The 16539-nt window shown below is 44.6% G+C and overlaps 1 protein-coding gene across 11 annotated transcripts in view; it reads left to right on the top strand.

The window, feature by feature from the left end:
- Positions 1-16539, top strand: part of DLG2 (discs large MAGUK scaffold protein 2) — a gene marked incomplete at its 5' end in the record, with an annotated part of 887937 nt that overhangs the window by 802917 nt on the left and 68481 nt on the right. For all 11 annotated transcript variants that reach the window (XM_080815305.1, XM_080815304.1, XM_080815303.1 and 8 more), the window contains one exon: positions 13902-14078. In XM_080815305.1, coding sequence (XP_080671431.1) covers positions 13902-14078 — 177 coding nt within the window. The remainder of the gene's footprint in view (positions 1-13901; positions 14079-16539) is intronic.

The raw sequence follows: 16539 nt of genomic DNA, 5'->3' as shown, positions 1-16539 counted from the left end.
CATGGATTATCTTCCCATCTGCTTTTTAAGATGTGTCATACTGATAACTATTTCTTCTATATTTGTCTTTCCTCTAAATTCCAAAAGTACCCTTGGTTTCCTTATTTCAGTGCTATAATCCCAATACCTAGCATAATGCCTTGGCATGCAATAGGCGTTAGTTAACTGTGACTAAAAGAAGAGTACGTGGTTTCAAGCACTTTAAAGTCATATGCATTGGCTGTCTTAGAGCAGTCCTGGGGGACTATCTGATTAGTTTACCAAATGGAATGACAGTAGCAGCAGGGAGAGCAAGGCCCATTGCCCAGTCACTCCAGCCCATGCGAAACGTCTTGACGCCAAGCTCCCCTCGCGTTTACTGCCAAGAGAACCACTAGCACCAGGTCCGCCTCTTAGTAAGAGCCAGATAAATGTTAAACACATAGATTGATGTTAATACAAATGCAAATTGGAATTACATCATTCCCAAACCCTGTAAGAGTTGAGTTGTAACGGAGTTTCCTGTGCCAGGACATATGACTGTTGTAGATTTCCACAGATCTTTGCACCAGGCATCATGCTGCGGGAGTTTCAAATGCTTCCTCATTTGATCCCAACAATGTCTGTCTGGCAGATCATAGTTCAAGCTGCTATAGCCCTGGACTGGGTGCCTGATAAACACCAGAAATTATTTCTCACGGTTCTGGAGGCTAGATGTCTGAGATTCAGGTAGGGCTCCCTCTTCCAGGTTGCACACTGCCAGATTCTCACTGTCTCCTCCGATTAGAGAGAGAAAACGCAAGCTCTCTTGTGATTCTTAAGGGCTCTCATCCACCCTCATGACCACATCCAGTCCCAGTTACCTCCCAGAGGCCCCATAGTTAAAACGGTTTCAACATAGGAAATTTGCGGGGACACAGACATTCAGTTCGTGGCAGGCAGGAATTAGTGTTTCCTTTACACAATAGAAACAGAGTTTAAACCTTGCTTACAGCCACAGACCAAGTAAAGTGCAGATCTGGGAAGTCTCTCAGGTCTGACCAACACTCCATTGCCCTGTTGTCTGGCACGTCGTAGGTGTTCAGTAGATTATGAATGAATGAGTGGATGACTTACACTAGATCTATGGAAAATGCTCCAGCTTGAAAACATCAGCATGAAACTTAAATGATTATACTCTTGGAATAAAATGCCATTAATATTCACAGAAACCATAAACACTCAAAGTATAAACACTAACATTCTGGATATCATTAGTTCTATTTTCTTTCCCTAAGTTCCTAAGCTGTTAGCAAACTCTGGGACATTTCATACAGATACTTCATTCAACTAAGTGCAACTGCAGAACAGAACTCTTTCCAGTCAAGTCAGGTTACAGCCCAGCTTTGGGCCCCTCAGTACTTTCTGAACAGTCACCAAGTAGAGAATGGGATTTTCTTTAAAAAAAAAAAAAAAAAATGTACAGAAAGAAGAGTGGAAGGTGGGGTGACCCACAGTGTCTAACAAGAGCAGTTTATGATCTGGGGGCTTTTTTTTTTTTTTAAGATTTATTTACTTATTTGAGAGAGAAAGAGAGCATGCTGTGGGGTGAGGGGCAGTGGGAGAGGGAGAGTCTCAAGCAGACTCCATGCTGAGCACAGAGCCCAACGCGGGGCTCAATCTCAGGACCCTGAGACTATGAACCGACCAGAAACCAAGAGTTGGGTACTCAATCAACTTTACTACCCAGGTGCCCCTGATTGAGGGCTTTTTGATCCATAATTCCTGAATCCTCACAACAGCCTGTGAGATGGTTTCTACCCTTTTCAGTGAATCTAGGTTGTCATTGATTGTAAGATGCACTCCATGTGTCACCAAGAAGGAGAAATGTGTCAATTAAATTGTGAGATGGCACTGATGGTAAGATATATCCTGCTGGTAGAGGCACCTGGATGGCTCAGTCGGTTAACCATCTGACTGTTGGTTTCTGCTGAGGTCATGGGATCGAGCCCTGCATCAGATTCCACACTGGACACAGTCTGCTTCGGATTCTCTCTCCCTCTGCCCCTCCCCTGCTTTCTCTCTCTCTCTCTAAAATAAATAAACAAAATCTTTTTTTAAAAAAATGCTTAAAAAAAAAAAAAGATACATCCTAACTGTAGACGTGGGAATGAAAAGAAAAGGTGCATCTTAAAACTGATTAAATATAGTATTTTTAATCCCATTTTACAGATGAGGTAACTGAAAGAGACCTAAAGAGTTGAAATAATGTTCCCAAGGTCACACAGCATGGGTTCTGAATTCAGTTCAATTCAATCTAGCCTTGTGTTGCAGTAGCCTCCCACTCTCCGCTCTGTTCAAGAGACATACAGATGAGTGAGACTCTGTCCTAACCCTCGGGGACTGAGCAGTCTAAAAGGGAAAATAGACCCAAAGGCAAATCAACTAAAACATAGCCTGTTGGGTGCAAGAACAAGACTGTGGACAAGGAGCAACCTGGCTGGGAGAAGGGAGTAGATAGTCCTCTCTGGATAGGCTCGGGAGGGGTTCCGGAGAAAGTTCTGAGTTTCATAGAACAGATTAAAGTTTACAGAATGCTTGCTTCTTTCTATCTAGTCAGTGCTTTGACTTCTGAAATAATGTTAAGAAAAATCCTTGGCTGAAAAATTCCTCTGCAAGGTGTGAGCTATGGTAGAGTGTCTGAGAGAAGAAAGGTATTCCATGGCCCAGCTCGTGCACCTGCTTCCAAGGAGAGGCAGAACACAGGAGAGGCTGAGGGATGGAGCTGAGTCCTCAAGCTGTGAGATGATGACTGTTAGAGATGCAGTGCCCCTCTAAGGGAACGAGTGAAGGGCACACCTGCTCAGTTGGGTAAGGTCGACAGGTGAGCTCCCACTCTCACTTCTCAGCTGGTGGATCTCAGGGAATGGTAGATCTGAGAGAACTGTCCATTCATCATCTCCTTTCGAGCACCTGATGGGGTTCCTGTCCTGTGATCCTGTAGCCCCACCACCACCACACTAATTCCTATGACAGCATAGACTGTACTCAGTTTTAACTATATTTGGGGCTTTGGCACTGGCTGCTCCCTCTTCTTAGAACACTGTCCTCAGATGTCTTTGTGATAACTCACTCACCTCCTTCAAGCCTTGCCCCACCTGTCTCTCACTGAGTCCTACTTGACCATCCTCCCTGCTCAAAAATGCAACCTTCCCCACTACCACGGCTCTACCATCTAAAAATCCCGATTCCCCTTACTCTGCTCTATTTTTCACTTTCCTGTAGCAAGTATCAACTCCTATTATGCTGTGCTTATTGCCATGTTCTCTCACTAGAATATAAGTCCCATGAAGGCAGGAATTTTTGTCGGTCTGCTTTCATCGATAGACCCCGAGCTCCTAGAATCATCATTGGTACATGCTTGATAAGTATTTGCTGAAGGAATAAATGAGCGTGTGAGTAGCTGAATGAATATACCCTTAGCCCTATTCTCAACCCAACATTAAGCTCCATGAGAACAGGAAACAAGCCTCTTGTTCACTGCTGAGTCCTCGGAAAATAACACAGTGATTGGCACATAGTAGCCACTCTGTAAATAATATTGCATTAAATGACTATTATCTCATACCCATGTGTGGAAGTAAAATTACATCCTGAACTCAATGTTTTTACCCGGGTGGAGAAGGAACCGTCTTCTATCTGTCCTCATTCAAAAAGTGATAAGGGGAGCATCGATCGACATAGGTGAGATTTCGAGGTGAAGTTTTCCCTAATTCTAGATGCTCCATTGCCTCAATCCCGTCCTGTTGTTCCCATCCAGTTTTCCGAAAACTCAAAGACAAAAAAACGAGCCCAGTATCCGGGGGAGCTGAAGTGATAGTCCAGCTGTCTGGTTTTGTGATATGTGAATTTCATCACCAACCCTGACGAACTACCTACCACTAAGGATTTGGGGTAGTAATGTCAAATGTTCTCGGATGTCTTTCTCCCCTTTTCCATATGCTCATGAGAGAAATGAACTTTCTCCAATATCTCTTCTAAGCCAGGCAACATACCAACTGATCCCACTTGTTAGTCAGTAGATTCTTACAGTGTTATCAGAAGACAGAAACTTGCCTTGCTTTGCTTGTGCTCTGATGAGCAACTCTAGAAAAGAAGGGATGAAATTTATAGGGAAAAAATTTAGATTTTACACTCAGTTAACAAATAGTGAGCACCTATTGGGTTCTGAAATGTCTTGTATGTGTAATTCCTATAAAGACTCTATTGGATAGAGATCTTGCCTCTCATTTCGCATCTTTGGAGACCTAGGGACAGAGATGAAAAGCACATAGCTTCTTAAATAGCAGAGCTGCTACTTGAACCCAGGACTATCCGATGTCCATTTCTCATGGTCTTTACATGGATCTTCTATAGAAAAAGTTAAAATGTTTAAATGATAATTGTGTATCAGCAATAATGAAATTCTGTATCGAGATATTTCCTGGGGCATTAGGGGGACTCAATCGGTTAAGTGTCTGACTCTTGATTTTGGCTCAGGTCATGATCTCAGGGTCATGAGATCAAACCCCACATCAGACTCTGCACTGGAACCAGCTTGGGCTCTTCTCTCCCTCTCCCTCCCTCCTTCTTGCCCTCTCTTGATCTTAAAAAAAGAAAAGAAAAGAAAAGATACTTTTTTTTCCTCTCAAGCAAGCTTATTAATTTGTGGCAGTAAAACCCTAAGACATGAATACCAAAGCTTGATATACATTTTCAGCTTGGATCAGAAATAAAAGGCTGTAGTCAGAGCTATGTCAGCCTTTCTGAAATATCTTGATTAATGTATTTTGATTGCCTGATAAGCGACGCCAGCACATAAAGGCTTTTAGAACTGTCCTAAAGCCTGGGCTCTTCATCGTGGCCATGTTCCCCTTCCTATATTTCAATCTCCAAATGGCCAGCTGATGGCATTTGCGGGGAAAGACAATGATTTTAAGATGATTAATTTTTACAGCCTCACCCAGCCCTGAAATCCAAAGTACCATTTGCCGTGGTCTGTCGAGCCCTGCCTTTGGGCAGGTTCAGATTTGCCTCTGCTTCCCTCAGATGAGGTCCTGTCAGTCGGCACTGCCGTGTAAACCACTCAGACAGATTGCTGGGACAGCCTGAGAGAGGAGGCAGGCTGCAGTGGGCCCCATCCCTGGAGACTCTGAGGATGTCTTGTCTGAAATGATCAGCACACAGGCCTCTGGACACAGGAAGTCTGCTAGCACTGTGTCCCTAGGGGACGGGGAGTGCTGGTGACTCAGGAGAGACTGAGAGAAAGAATTGTTGCCCCTGGAAGTCATGCTTCTTTCCTGATTATCATCAAAATGCCACAGCTGCAGAGGCCCAGGCTTCGAGGACCTCTAGTTGGTGCCCAGTTAGGTCCATCGTTAGTCATGACAGTGACTGCCTGATTCCTTGGGTGCAGTAGAAATTGACAGCTTCCCAATACCCTCCGGACATAGAAGGAAACTGTGGCGTGAAGAAAAGTGTATCTTTACAGAGCACAAACCTGCCTTATAAGGTTATTAATGACAAAATGGCATAACCCATGTGGTACCAGAGTCCATGGCGCGTGGTGCATTTACCCTTCTATCAACTGGAAACAATGCCTGTACCTTAAGGAATAGAATCTCTTGAATCACAGATAAGAAATACCTAGAGCGGTGCCTGGCACCTTGTAAGGCCTACTGTGTGCTCGGTAATCACTGAGAGACAGCATCTTGGTCAGAGCCCTCTTAGCAGGGATCGACGGAGGCTAATGTGTTCTCATCCTCTCACATCGATTCACACAGGTGGATTCAGCCACCCCTTTTCACTAAGGACAATTCCTTATTGAAATAGATGGGGAATTGAGTGGCCACATCAGACCTCCATCAGCCTAGATATGATGACCAATCCACGGGCATATGTAGGATTCCTCGAGGAGGCAAGAAAAGTAATCAGTACAGAGCTGTGTGTTTCCTTCTACCCTGAGATGAATGTGTTCAGACTTGAGAGACAGGAACATTGCGTGGATCTTCATGATCTCCCAAGAAAGGCAGGGAAGCCAGTGCTGGATGCTTCTCAGGCTTTCCTGTTCTGTCCAGTTGTCCATGCCTTCATAAAAAAGAATGAACCCGCCCCCCACCCCGCCAAAAAGAAAGAAAGAATGTACCCAACTGAATCCCAGAGATTGCCCCGAGAAGTAGAGGTGACAAATGTAATAAAAGAAAATAATTTTGGGGGGACATCTGCTATGTGGTAGGCCCTAGGGACAGCAGGAACACGAACCTCCCCTGTCCCCCATGCATGTACAAACTAGAATTTGCAAAGATTAGAAATCATAGTACAATGTGATTTAAGAGCCTAGGAGAGGGACCTTTAACTCCCAGTGAGGGTGGAGGGAGGAGAAAAGAAGGTCCAGGATTGATGGAGGAAATGGCAAGAGCAGAGCAACTTTCACAAGGCAGACACAATCCTAGGAGACACACATCCTGTCAGCCGTGTGGAAAGTTGACCTGATTTCCCCACAGTGTCTTGCAAGACAAAGGCATAGAACATGACAGCTGAAACGTGCTTTAGAAAAGTGCTGTGTGCCTGTTGATTACATAGGAGCTGAAGCCCAAAGAGGTTAAGTAACTTACTCGAGATCACATGGGGAGATTACGTTGAAGCCAGAACCAGAGCCCCCTCTCCTCACTCTGTCCCAGCTTCTCCCTACTTCCAGGGTGCCATCTCGGTTCTTTAGAGATGTTTGTTTGTTTGTTTGTTTGTTTGTTTGATTGATTCATGAGGGCACGAATGAATGCTTTGAAGAAGGAAAAACTATTGGAAATGGCTGGTTTTTAAAATAAGAGCACCTAAATTTCAGATCTGTCTGCTCCCAGTGCAGATCCCTTTCCCACATCCCCCTGGCAGGAAAATGTTTTGAGAACGTTAACTGCATGGGTATTTTTATGTTGTATTTTAGGAACACTGTATTAGGACCTCCTGCCAACAATTATAGAAATAACTCACTCATTCCTAGTGTAGGCAAGAGGTGAAGTAAAGGGACTATTGGTTGGAAGTGTGCTAAAGGCTTTTCCCATGTCATCTCATTAAATCTCTCCAAATGTGCTGAGACCTAGAGATGATTAAGCCCATTCATTGATAAACCAAGGCTCAGATTGGTTGTGGACCAATCCCAGGGATGCTCAGGTAGGAAGAGGTGGACTCACTTGAAAGTGTCTCTTCACTCCCATATCTACACTTCCTGCACTATCCTCAGCTGCATGCCTTAGCAATGGAACAGTGGCGTGGAGTAGAGAGCAGACTTTATCTTCCACAGCTCTTCCTTCTCCTGCTGCATAGAGAGGTGAGAACCTCTAATCAAGCAGAAGCCTCAACTTCTGGAGGGAAAGAAATTGAGTCCAAGTGCTCTTTGTGGGTCTTAACATTGTCATGGAAACAAAGGCTTCTCCAGCCCAAACAGGTTCACTGCACAGAAGGTGTGCAGCTGATGGTTGGTTTGTTCATTTGTAAAGCGTCTGCAAGGACTGTGCAGAGGCAGGACTTGGGAGCCCCTGACCTTCAGTCAGTGGCTTTAATCTAGTATAGGAGGTGAGACACATTCCCATTCAAGACTAGACATTGTAGGCTTCCCAAGAAAGGTGCAAGCAGAGTGCTTTACAACTTCTGAGAAGAAAAAAGCTGCATCTTCCATGCCTCAGTTTCCTTATCTGAGCATAGGAACAAATAATATTTATCTCATAGGGTTTCTGTGAGAATTGGTTCAAGTAGAAGTAAGAGATTAAAGCCCTAAATTTTTTATCTGCAAAGTAGGAATAATCATACTTACATGTCACACTATTTACGAGGACTCAGTAAGATGACATTATGTAACACAAAGGTACTTTGCACGTGGTTGGACGACAATAGGCACTCTGTGGGCTGTTACTATCATTGCTGAGTAGTTGTTTTTATTCCAAAGAATCTTTGGCAGAGTCCTCCAACTGGTGGCCTTGGCCTTCTACCTGTCCTCTATAAAATCATCCTGTTTCTTGTCCTCCGTTACTAGCTTGCTGTTGCTGCTTCGACAAATTACCTCCCTCTGTCTTCAAATCCAGCAGTGGCCACCGTGTACCTCTCATGGTACATCTCTCTGACCTATTCTTCTGCCTTCTCTTCTACTTTTAAGGACTCATATGATTGGGTTGGGCCCACCCAGATAGTCAAGGATACTCTCTCCTTATCACTTTAACCACAGAAGGTAACATATTCTCAGATTCTGGGGATTAAGGTGTAGACATCCTTGCAGAGAAGCAGTTAGGTAATTATTTTCCCTACCGTATCTTCAGTAGCCATGAGACGCATCAAGAAATTTTTCCAGTTCTTAGTGGTACGGTCCTGGGGATTCTCTTCACTCCCGTGATTCTCTGCTATAACAGCCTCGAAGTGGTTCAGCCAGCATTTGATCCTCCGCCCAATACGGAAAACATGCGTGCTCTTGCAGTCCATGATTATTAAATATTACTGCAGCCTAAGCTCAGTAGAAAATGAGGTTGGTTTTGGTTGGAGAGGGTTGCTTGCAGAAACAACACATGGGTTGGTGAAGCACGTCCACAGGTGTTGAAGGCAGACGGGTCTTACGCTCAGTCCTGCCCTGTCACGTGCTAGCTGGTTTGCCCCTGGATGTGTTGCTTCAGTGACCGAAGTCTGTATTTCCTCGTCTGTGACATAAGGCTAATCCATGCAGTGTGGGGCAGTTATGAGAACTGAGTGCCCTCCATAAACTGCTCATATCTCTCTCCTGACATCGAGTCCGTGGTGTCATTATAAATGCGATCCCCGCCAAATCATGAAATCTCTGGAGATGCAGTCTAAGCACAACATTCCTTGTAAGGAATTGCAAGCTGAATTCTACAGCCAGGAGCATGGGCTTTTGATTCCGGCACATCTATCTATATTTGAATCCTGGTTCTGCTACTTAATAGCTTTTTTTCATTTCATCTCTTTGGGTCTCATTTCCTTTATGAGATTTAAAAAAACAAAAACAAAAACGCTGGCATGGCAAGATTGTCGTCAGAAATCGTAACAAAATGGAACTCCTTCTCTGTGGGTGTTGGGCCTTTTGCAGGCTTTACCCTATGGTGGGTTCTTCATAACAATCTTTTGAGTTAATGCCATCATTCTCTGCATTTCATAGCTGAGGGAATAGTCATCTGTGGTGAAGAGATCATCGAGAAGGTTAGGTGACGTGCCCCAAATTCACCACTAGGAGTGGCAGAGTTGCGATGTAAACTCAGGTCTCTTCTCTCTCCAAAGCTTGGCATATAACCCACATGCTGCCTTGCCTGCCCAGTACATTGAATGAGATGATAGCTCTAAAGTCTTCAGCACATTGTGGGGCACTTCAGTACAATTTCCATCAGGTGCTCAGGTATCTCCCCATATGTTTGCACAGCCATGAGGGTGAGCAGCTGCTTTGCCCCCCTTCCTGGACTTCCCCAGTTGGCAAAGGGCCAGCACATGGTGAAATGCAGGAGGGCCAGGAGGGATGGGAGAGATGTTGCATCATTCCTCTCTAATTCTACTTGTCTAATGGACTTGTTAAAAGCACCCTGGGTGGAAAGTGTGAGTCTTAATGGCATTTTATAAAAGTTGCTGTGATGAATTAGCACATAAAGCAAATTAAAAACAGCTTATCGTTTTTTTTAAATTAGGTGATGGGGCACTGTAGCATTTCTCCCAGACATGAAGATCCATTAATATCCAAAGGAGCCGGAAGCTGCCGAAATATATCAGCTGCTTGTTTTCAGGGACCCGACAAGTTTGAAATGAGTGTAATCCTAGAGGGGCAGATTGTCCAAGATAAATAGAAATGGGTAGACGCGTGTTACTGAGCCCCTTCTTTGGGGACACCTGTCACTGAAGGCAGGAGGGGGACACCTATTGCTGAAGGCAGGAGTGGGAACCTTCCCTCAGGGATTCTTGGGAATGGAGTGGAACACAGTAGATTGAATGTCTGGCCTGGTGGGAACCACTGGAAAGTCTCTCCTCCCCTCCCTTACACACGGGGACACGGGCTTGAGAGAAGCAGGGCTTTCAGAGTTTGTCTGAAACATTTCCACAGAACCATGATGAACATCTACTTTGTGCCCGGTGCTATACTGGACTCAGAGGATAGAGAGGAATTGTAGATGTCTTTATACACAGTCCACAAGATGGCTACTAAGTGGCACAGTGGGAACCCAGATCCCCTATTCAAGACCAGCCCATTTTCAGAAAAACAATTACAGTAGTAATAGTAGCCACCATTTGTTGAGCCCGTGTCAAGCTGGTGTTGCAGTACTTCCATATATTATTTCATTTAATCCTCACCACAACTCTTTGAAGTATTTGGTGTTATTATAGGACAGTTTCACAATTCAGAAAACCTCAAGGCCAGAGACGCTAAGTAACTTGCTTAAGATCACATGGTTAAAAAGTTGCAAACCCAGGCAGTCCGACCCTAAACCCTGCCTTCTTGGCGACCACCTGCCAGCTTTCCTGATGGCTTTTCTCCGTCCACTCCCCACACTTTACATCCAGAAGGAGCCTGGAGCTAAACCAGAGATTCAAAGACTCTTAAGATAAAAAAAATACTGAGACAAGAACTGAGCAGTAAGGAGCTTCGGGGACTTAGGGGCAGGAGGTGGGGGAGAGTGGTCAGCCTTGAAGGGAGGTGAAGAGTTCCTGGTACTGCTGAATTGTGAGCACGGCCCGAGGACAAACAGGCTGGGAAACTGAGCCTTATAATGAAATGTCCAAGAATGTGGATTTTGGAGCGTATTCTCGCTGCGGTCTCCACCACATGCGTACACGTGACCTGGGGCAGGTGCTTTAATGTCCTGAGCCTCTTTCCCTCACCTATAAAATGAGGATACTAATTTTTACCTTCAGGTTCTTATGATGTCAAATAAGAAAACAGTACAAAGTGCCAAGCTACCTAATCCAAGCATAAGTAATGGTAGCCATCATGGTCATCGTCCTTACCACCTCGTCACCACCTTTCAGGTGGGAGTGGGGGACAAAGTGAAGAGCATTGCACTAGGACTCCAGAGCAGAAGACCAAAACTCCAGCCTGAGGTTGTTGACCCTTGCATGCTGAGGTTAGTTTGTCCCTCATCTGTAAAAAGGGAATAATACTATATCCTTCATACCTTCTTTGTTGGAATGGATTGAGGTACAAATGAGGTAGTATATGTGAAAATGATTTGCAATCTTTTGACCCTCAAGACAACCCTCAGGGTCAGTGATTCACTAGGAGGGCTCACAGGATTCAGCCTCATCATTCTGGGGGCTTTGAGTTATTACAACGAGAGGATTCAAAGCAAAATCAGCAAAGGGAAAGGATTGAGGCACAAAATCCAGAGGAAACTGATCACAAGCTTCCAAGAGCCTTCTCCCAGTGGAGTCCCATGGCACATGCCTAATCTCTCCAGCAACAAATTGTGACACCAGGTGTAAAATGTCGTCTACTGGGGAAGCTCATTAAAGACTCAGAGTCCAGGGTTTTTACTGGGGGCTGATCATGTAGTCGCCGTCTGCCTGACCCATACCACGATTCCAGACTCACAGAGGAAAAGCAGATGTTCCACTTAAAGCTTGTTTATACAAACAGTTTAGGCGTGGTGAGCCATTCCTAATAGGAAATAGTGAGAACCTTCCCAAAAATCGAATTTCCCAGATGTCAGCCAAAAGCCATCCTTATGGGCATGTCTTTTTAAGGAGAGCAGTCTCAAGCTTGCTGTGTTAACTCTCTTTTGCACAGAGTAGAATCTATAGAAAGGATTTGTGTGAATATCCACTCACAGGGGAAAGGCAAGATGATAATGACCGTTCGTAGTTGATGATTATCCCTGTGTGCCAGGCATTGTCGTGCATGCTTTATTTTACAGGTATTACCTTAGGTCACATGTCATCCATACAGCAATTTCATGGTGGGGGTACTGTTACCATTGCTGGTGTGTATGAGGAATCGGAGGCCTAAGAAAGGTGAAGTAGCTTGTGTGGATAAAGAGCTGTATGACTGGCAAGAAGTAGTAGAACCAGGAAAGGACTCTTAACAGTGTGACCTCAGAGCCCGTATTCTTCTACACTCCAGCTGCTGCACTGCACCTCCCATGAGCTGGGAGCCTCGTATGTCTTATTAACGTGCACAGCAGCTCCGTGTGAATGTAGTTATTGGACTCATTTTGCATTACAAAAACCTGTGGCTCCGGCGTGCTAATTCATTTATGTCACATCGCCCAGCCAGATAAGTAACGGCATCCGAAGTGGGCCTCTGCTCTCTGTCAGCCCCTTTATGCTTGGGTGGAGCTTTAGCCACGTCTTCGGTAGGGAAGATGCAGGTGGTCAAGGTGGAAGTGAGTCATTCTGGGAGCTTCGACCGAGAAACTCTCCCCCGATGCCATGATTTAGGGACAGAGTTAGTAGAAGAAGGAGCTGTGTTGCAAGTAATTCAAATTTTCCTACAGTATCTGAGCTCAACCTGCTGTCTTCAGCTCTTTTTTGGTTGCCATGGCAGCAGATGTGACATTTTTTTAATGAGGGGGAAAAAATGAAGAAAGGAAAAGAACCATATTTGGTCCTCAGTGATCTTAGAAAAAACCTGTTCCCCAGATCTCTCTAGTTTTGCTTGCATAGTAGTTACACTCGAACGAAATTACCAGAGTGGAATCAAAGGGGAATTAGCAGGGAGGTGGCGAAATCTGCTTCTCTTGAGAAATTGTATGTGTGGGGTGCGTGTGTGTGTGTGTGTGTGTGTACGTGCTCACTGTACGTGTGGTGGTGGTTTATGGTGGTGGTTTGTAGCGGGGATATAGAGGAGGAAGCAGACAATGTAAGATTTGATGCAAATTGTCGGCTACTTAAGGCAACACCTAGCTACCAAGGTTTTGGTCATCCTTCCAGTTCTCTTTGTGATTCCCCCACCCCACCAGTGTATACCTGTTCCAGTCTGTTTGGCTTAGCGAAGGCTCAGCATGTGCTCTTCAGTGAAGGAAACGTGGTACATAAAGCAAGAATTACAATTCAGAGTGATGAGTGTGAGGCTGAGGTAGGCTTAGTATTCCATGCAAGCAAAAAGATTTGTCTTATTCATATAATCTTGATCTATCTGTAGACACACATGTAAACATGGGTGTCAATATATTTTTCATTATTGCATTTTGAGCACTTATTCATGTCATTGGATTAATCTCTGCCACCACTCAGTTTATTTTATTTTTTTATGTTCTTGTAGTTTTAATAGCATTTGCTTTCTTAAAAAAAATTGAATTCCAGTATAATGAACATACAGCATTATATTATATATATATTATATTATATTATTATATTAGTTTCAGGTGTACAATACAGGGATTGAACTGCAACCATTCGACTTCTGATAGTCCAGTGAGTGGAAGGATCACAGTCCCCGATGGGATGACATTTAAGTTGTTACCATTTTTCCCCGTTCCAAAAAAAGACTTGTATGGACTGATACATCTGAGAGGGTTTGTTCATAACACAAAATGCTTCTGTCAGAAAGATGCTCATGTTTCTCTTCATTATTTCCTTCTTTGTAGTGACTTTTAACATTTGTAGCGGGAGGGGAAAGATCTCAGGTACTAAACTCCCTTTGCCACATCTCCCATTATCCCTTTGCCACATAGGATGGTCTCCAAGAAAAGAAACAATACCCCAGTTTTAGGAGTCCGGAGGTTGCCCCTGCAGCCTCCAAGGAGAAGCAGGAACTAAACGTTGATTTGTGGCCACATTAGTGGGGATGTAGACTGAAATCCTGAGTCAGTCCTCGGTGCTGGTACCAAATGGATGGAGTTTCTCAGGACAAGAGGGGGTAATCAAAATGGAGAATTTGAAATCTGTGCTGCCGAGGTTCCTAACGACGTTCTCTCTTGCCATTTCTACAGAGCCATGTTTGACTATGACAAGAGCAAGGACAGTGGGCTGCCAAGTCAAGGACTTAGTTTTAAATACGGAGATATTCTCCATGTTATCAACGCCTCTGATGACGAGTGGTGGCAAGCCAGGAGAGTCACGCTGGAGGGGGACAGTGAAGAGATGGGGGTCATCCCCAGCAAACGGAGGTAAAAATGCCTTTCCTATTTTAGAATGTTTGCTTTTAAGCAATCTGGGGAGTGGAAATGAGGGAAGATAAAGATATGGCAAACTGTTCACAAAATAACCATTTGAGTGGGATAGTCTGGGGGGAAATTGTCAGTGGTGACAGGTGACATGAATTAAATATTCTCACTCTTCTCATATTAAGGTTTTACCAAAACTGGTGGCTGTGGTAAGGCAGAAAGAAAGAAAGGGGATCTGTTTACACCACCTTCCTAAACCGTTTACCAGCATCCACACGTTTAAGATTATCTTGTCAGTATGCTGACTTACACACTCAGCTGTTATTCCAGAGGTTCACATTTCCCAGATAACTTTACAGAAAGGTCAGATGAAAGCCCAGTAAAAGTACAATTTCCTAAGCAAAGGTCCTACCATGCATTATGTTGAAACACTGATGGGAGGCAAACTAAAAACCTTCATTCCGAACTGAGATGCTTGGCACATGAGCTCTCGAACATGTGGTGAGGTCTGAGTCTGGGTTTATAACTATGTTTTACTGTTTTAGTGACTTCTGTCCCGCCCCCGCCACCCCACAACTCTCACCTTCACTCAGTCAGATACTTAGTTCTATATGTGTTTCCTGAGTCAAGAGTACCATGATCTTTCTCTTCTAAACATTTCTTCAGCTAGGTGGGAATGTACTTTGGAACAGCCGACTCCCTCATGCGTCCCAGCAGCCTCTAGTCATCATGACCCGGGAGGAACGTTCCTTCCCATGAGCCTCTTTTTGGCACCAAGATACAGTCCGTGAAACACTGTTGTCCGTACCACCAGGAAAGAGATACAGTTATGAAATTAAAGTCAGGAAGAACGTTTATTCAAGGCAGTCACCAACTTTTCTCAAGCTACAGGTTTCTCCCAGGGCTTTTCTTCTTCTGTCCAAACACCCAAAATACCTCTGTGAATAGTCCTCAGTGAAGCTGAGTGCTCTCATGCCGTGAGCCAGCGACTGAGCCAGCACAAACCGTGGTAGGAAGGTGTCGCTTACCCCCAAGAATCACTCTGTGGGGCGTTGGCACCCCAGAGAAGACTGGTCCCCCATCTTTCTCTGCCTACAGCCACACAGCCCGGGAAGGAATGCAGGGAGAGGGCAGCAGGCTGACTGTCACACAGCGGCTCCCCCCCGGTTAGTGGGGAGGAGTCACAAAGAAGCCACCGCAACTCCAGAGAACCTCCCTGTCTTCCGTGCCCCTGTGTGGATCTCCCACCAGCACACAGTTCTCGGGGTCTCTTTAAACTTCTGGGCTCAGGACAGCTGGGTGGCTCAGTCATTAAGCACCTGCCTTCGACTTAGGTCATGATTCCAGAGTCCTGGCACGGAGTCCTGTGTCTGACTCCCTGCTCAGCGGGGAGCCTGCTTCTCCCTCTGCCTGCCATTGCCCCCACTTGTATGTTCTCTGTCTCTCTCTCTCTCTCTCTCTGACAAATAAATAAAATCTTTTAATAAAAAAAATTATAAAAAATTTAAAAACCTCTGGGCTCCACAATAGTTGCCTCACGTTGCTTTGAGAGGACATTCTGGATTTGTACTCTGACTTGTAGGGTTTTCTCAAAGGGTATATATTCAAAGCAGTGACTCTCAGCACTAGTTTAGATTCTGTTTCTCCATTTCCATCTACTTAAAAAAAAAAAGAGTCGCGACAACGTGCATTTTGGGTTGCTTTGATTTAATTCATCAGAGCTGTCTGAGCTGCTACTCTGAGAAGAAAGAGCTATCTTACTGAATATGGCCCCAAGGATAGAAGCGGAGCGGAGGAAGGAAAGCTATGTGGGAAGAGATTTCAGCTCCTTTTAAAAGAACTCTTTTACTAGGCAGAGCTGTGTAGAGATGGTATGGATTACGTGGGAAGATACTGAACCAGAACCGTGGTTTTCATAGCAAGGGAGCATTATAAAAGCTTAGATGTGCCCGCTTCCTCCCTCTTGGAGCCTCTCCTCTGTGTGTGCACGCATGTGTGTGTGTATGTGTGTTCACGTGCATGCACACGCACATACACACACACACACACACACAAATACTCTAATTCCATCCATCTGGAGTGGGTCCTGGAAATCTCTATTTGTTTATAAATCCCTCCGGGTGATTCTGATAACAGAAGGTCTGGTGTCAGGAAATATGGATTCAAAAAGGGATTCAAGCTTTGGATAGAGAGTTGAACTATGCAATTTTCCAGGCCCTTTCCAACCCAGAAGTTCTGTGATTCTAGCCAGCCCTGTCAATAGCCCTTCATTTGTTCGATTATACTTCATTTTCCCCCCAAGGAACATTCTCAGTGCTATTCCTCTTGAGGCAATTTTCCACCTCCTGGTGGTCCTTCTTAAGTTGTCTATCTTTCCTATTTTGGATAAAAACCATCTTAACAAATGCACTACAACAAGCCTGAAAAAGAAGTTTGTCTAGGGACTCTAATGTTGATATTTATT

The sequence above is a fragment of the Martes martes genome, assembly GCF_963455335.1.
Source record: "Martes martes genome assembly, chromosome: 10".
Lineage (NCBI taxonomy): Eukaryota > Metazoa > Chordata > Mammalia > Carnivora > Mustelidae > Martes > Martes martes.
The sequence above is the reverse complement of the archived record's forward strand: the minus strand, read 5'-3'. Positions and strand labels throughout refer to the sequence as shown.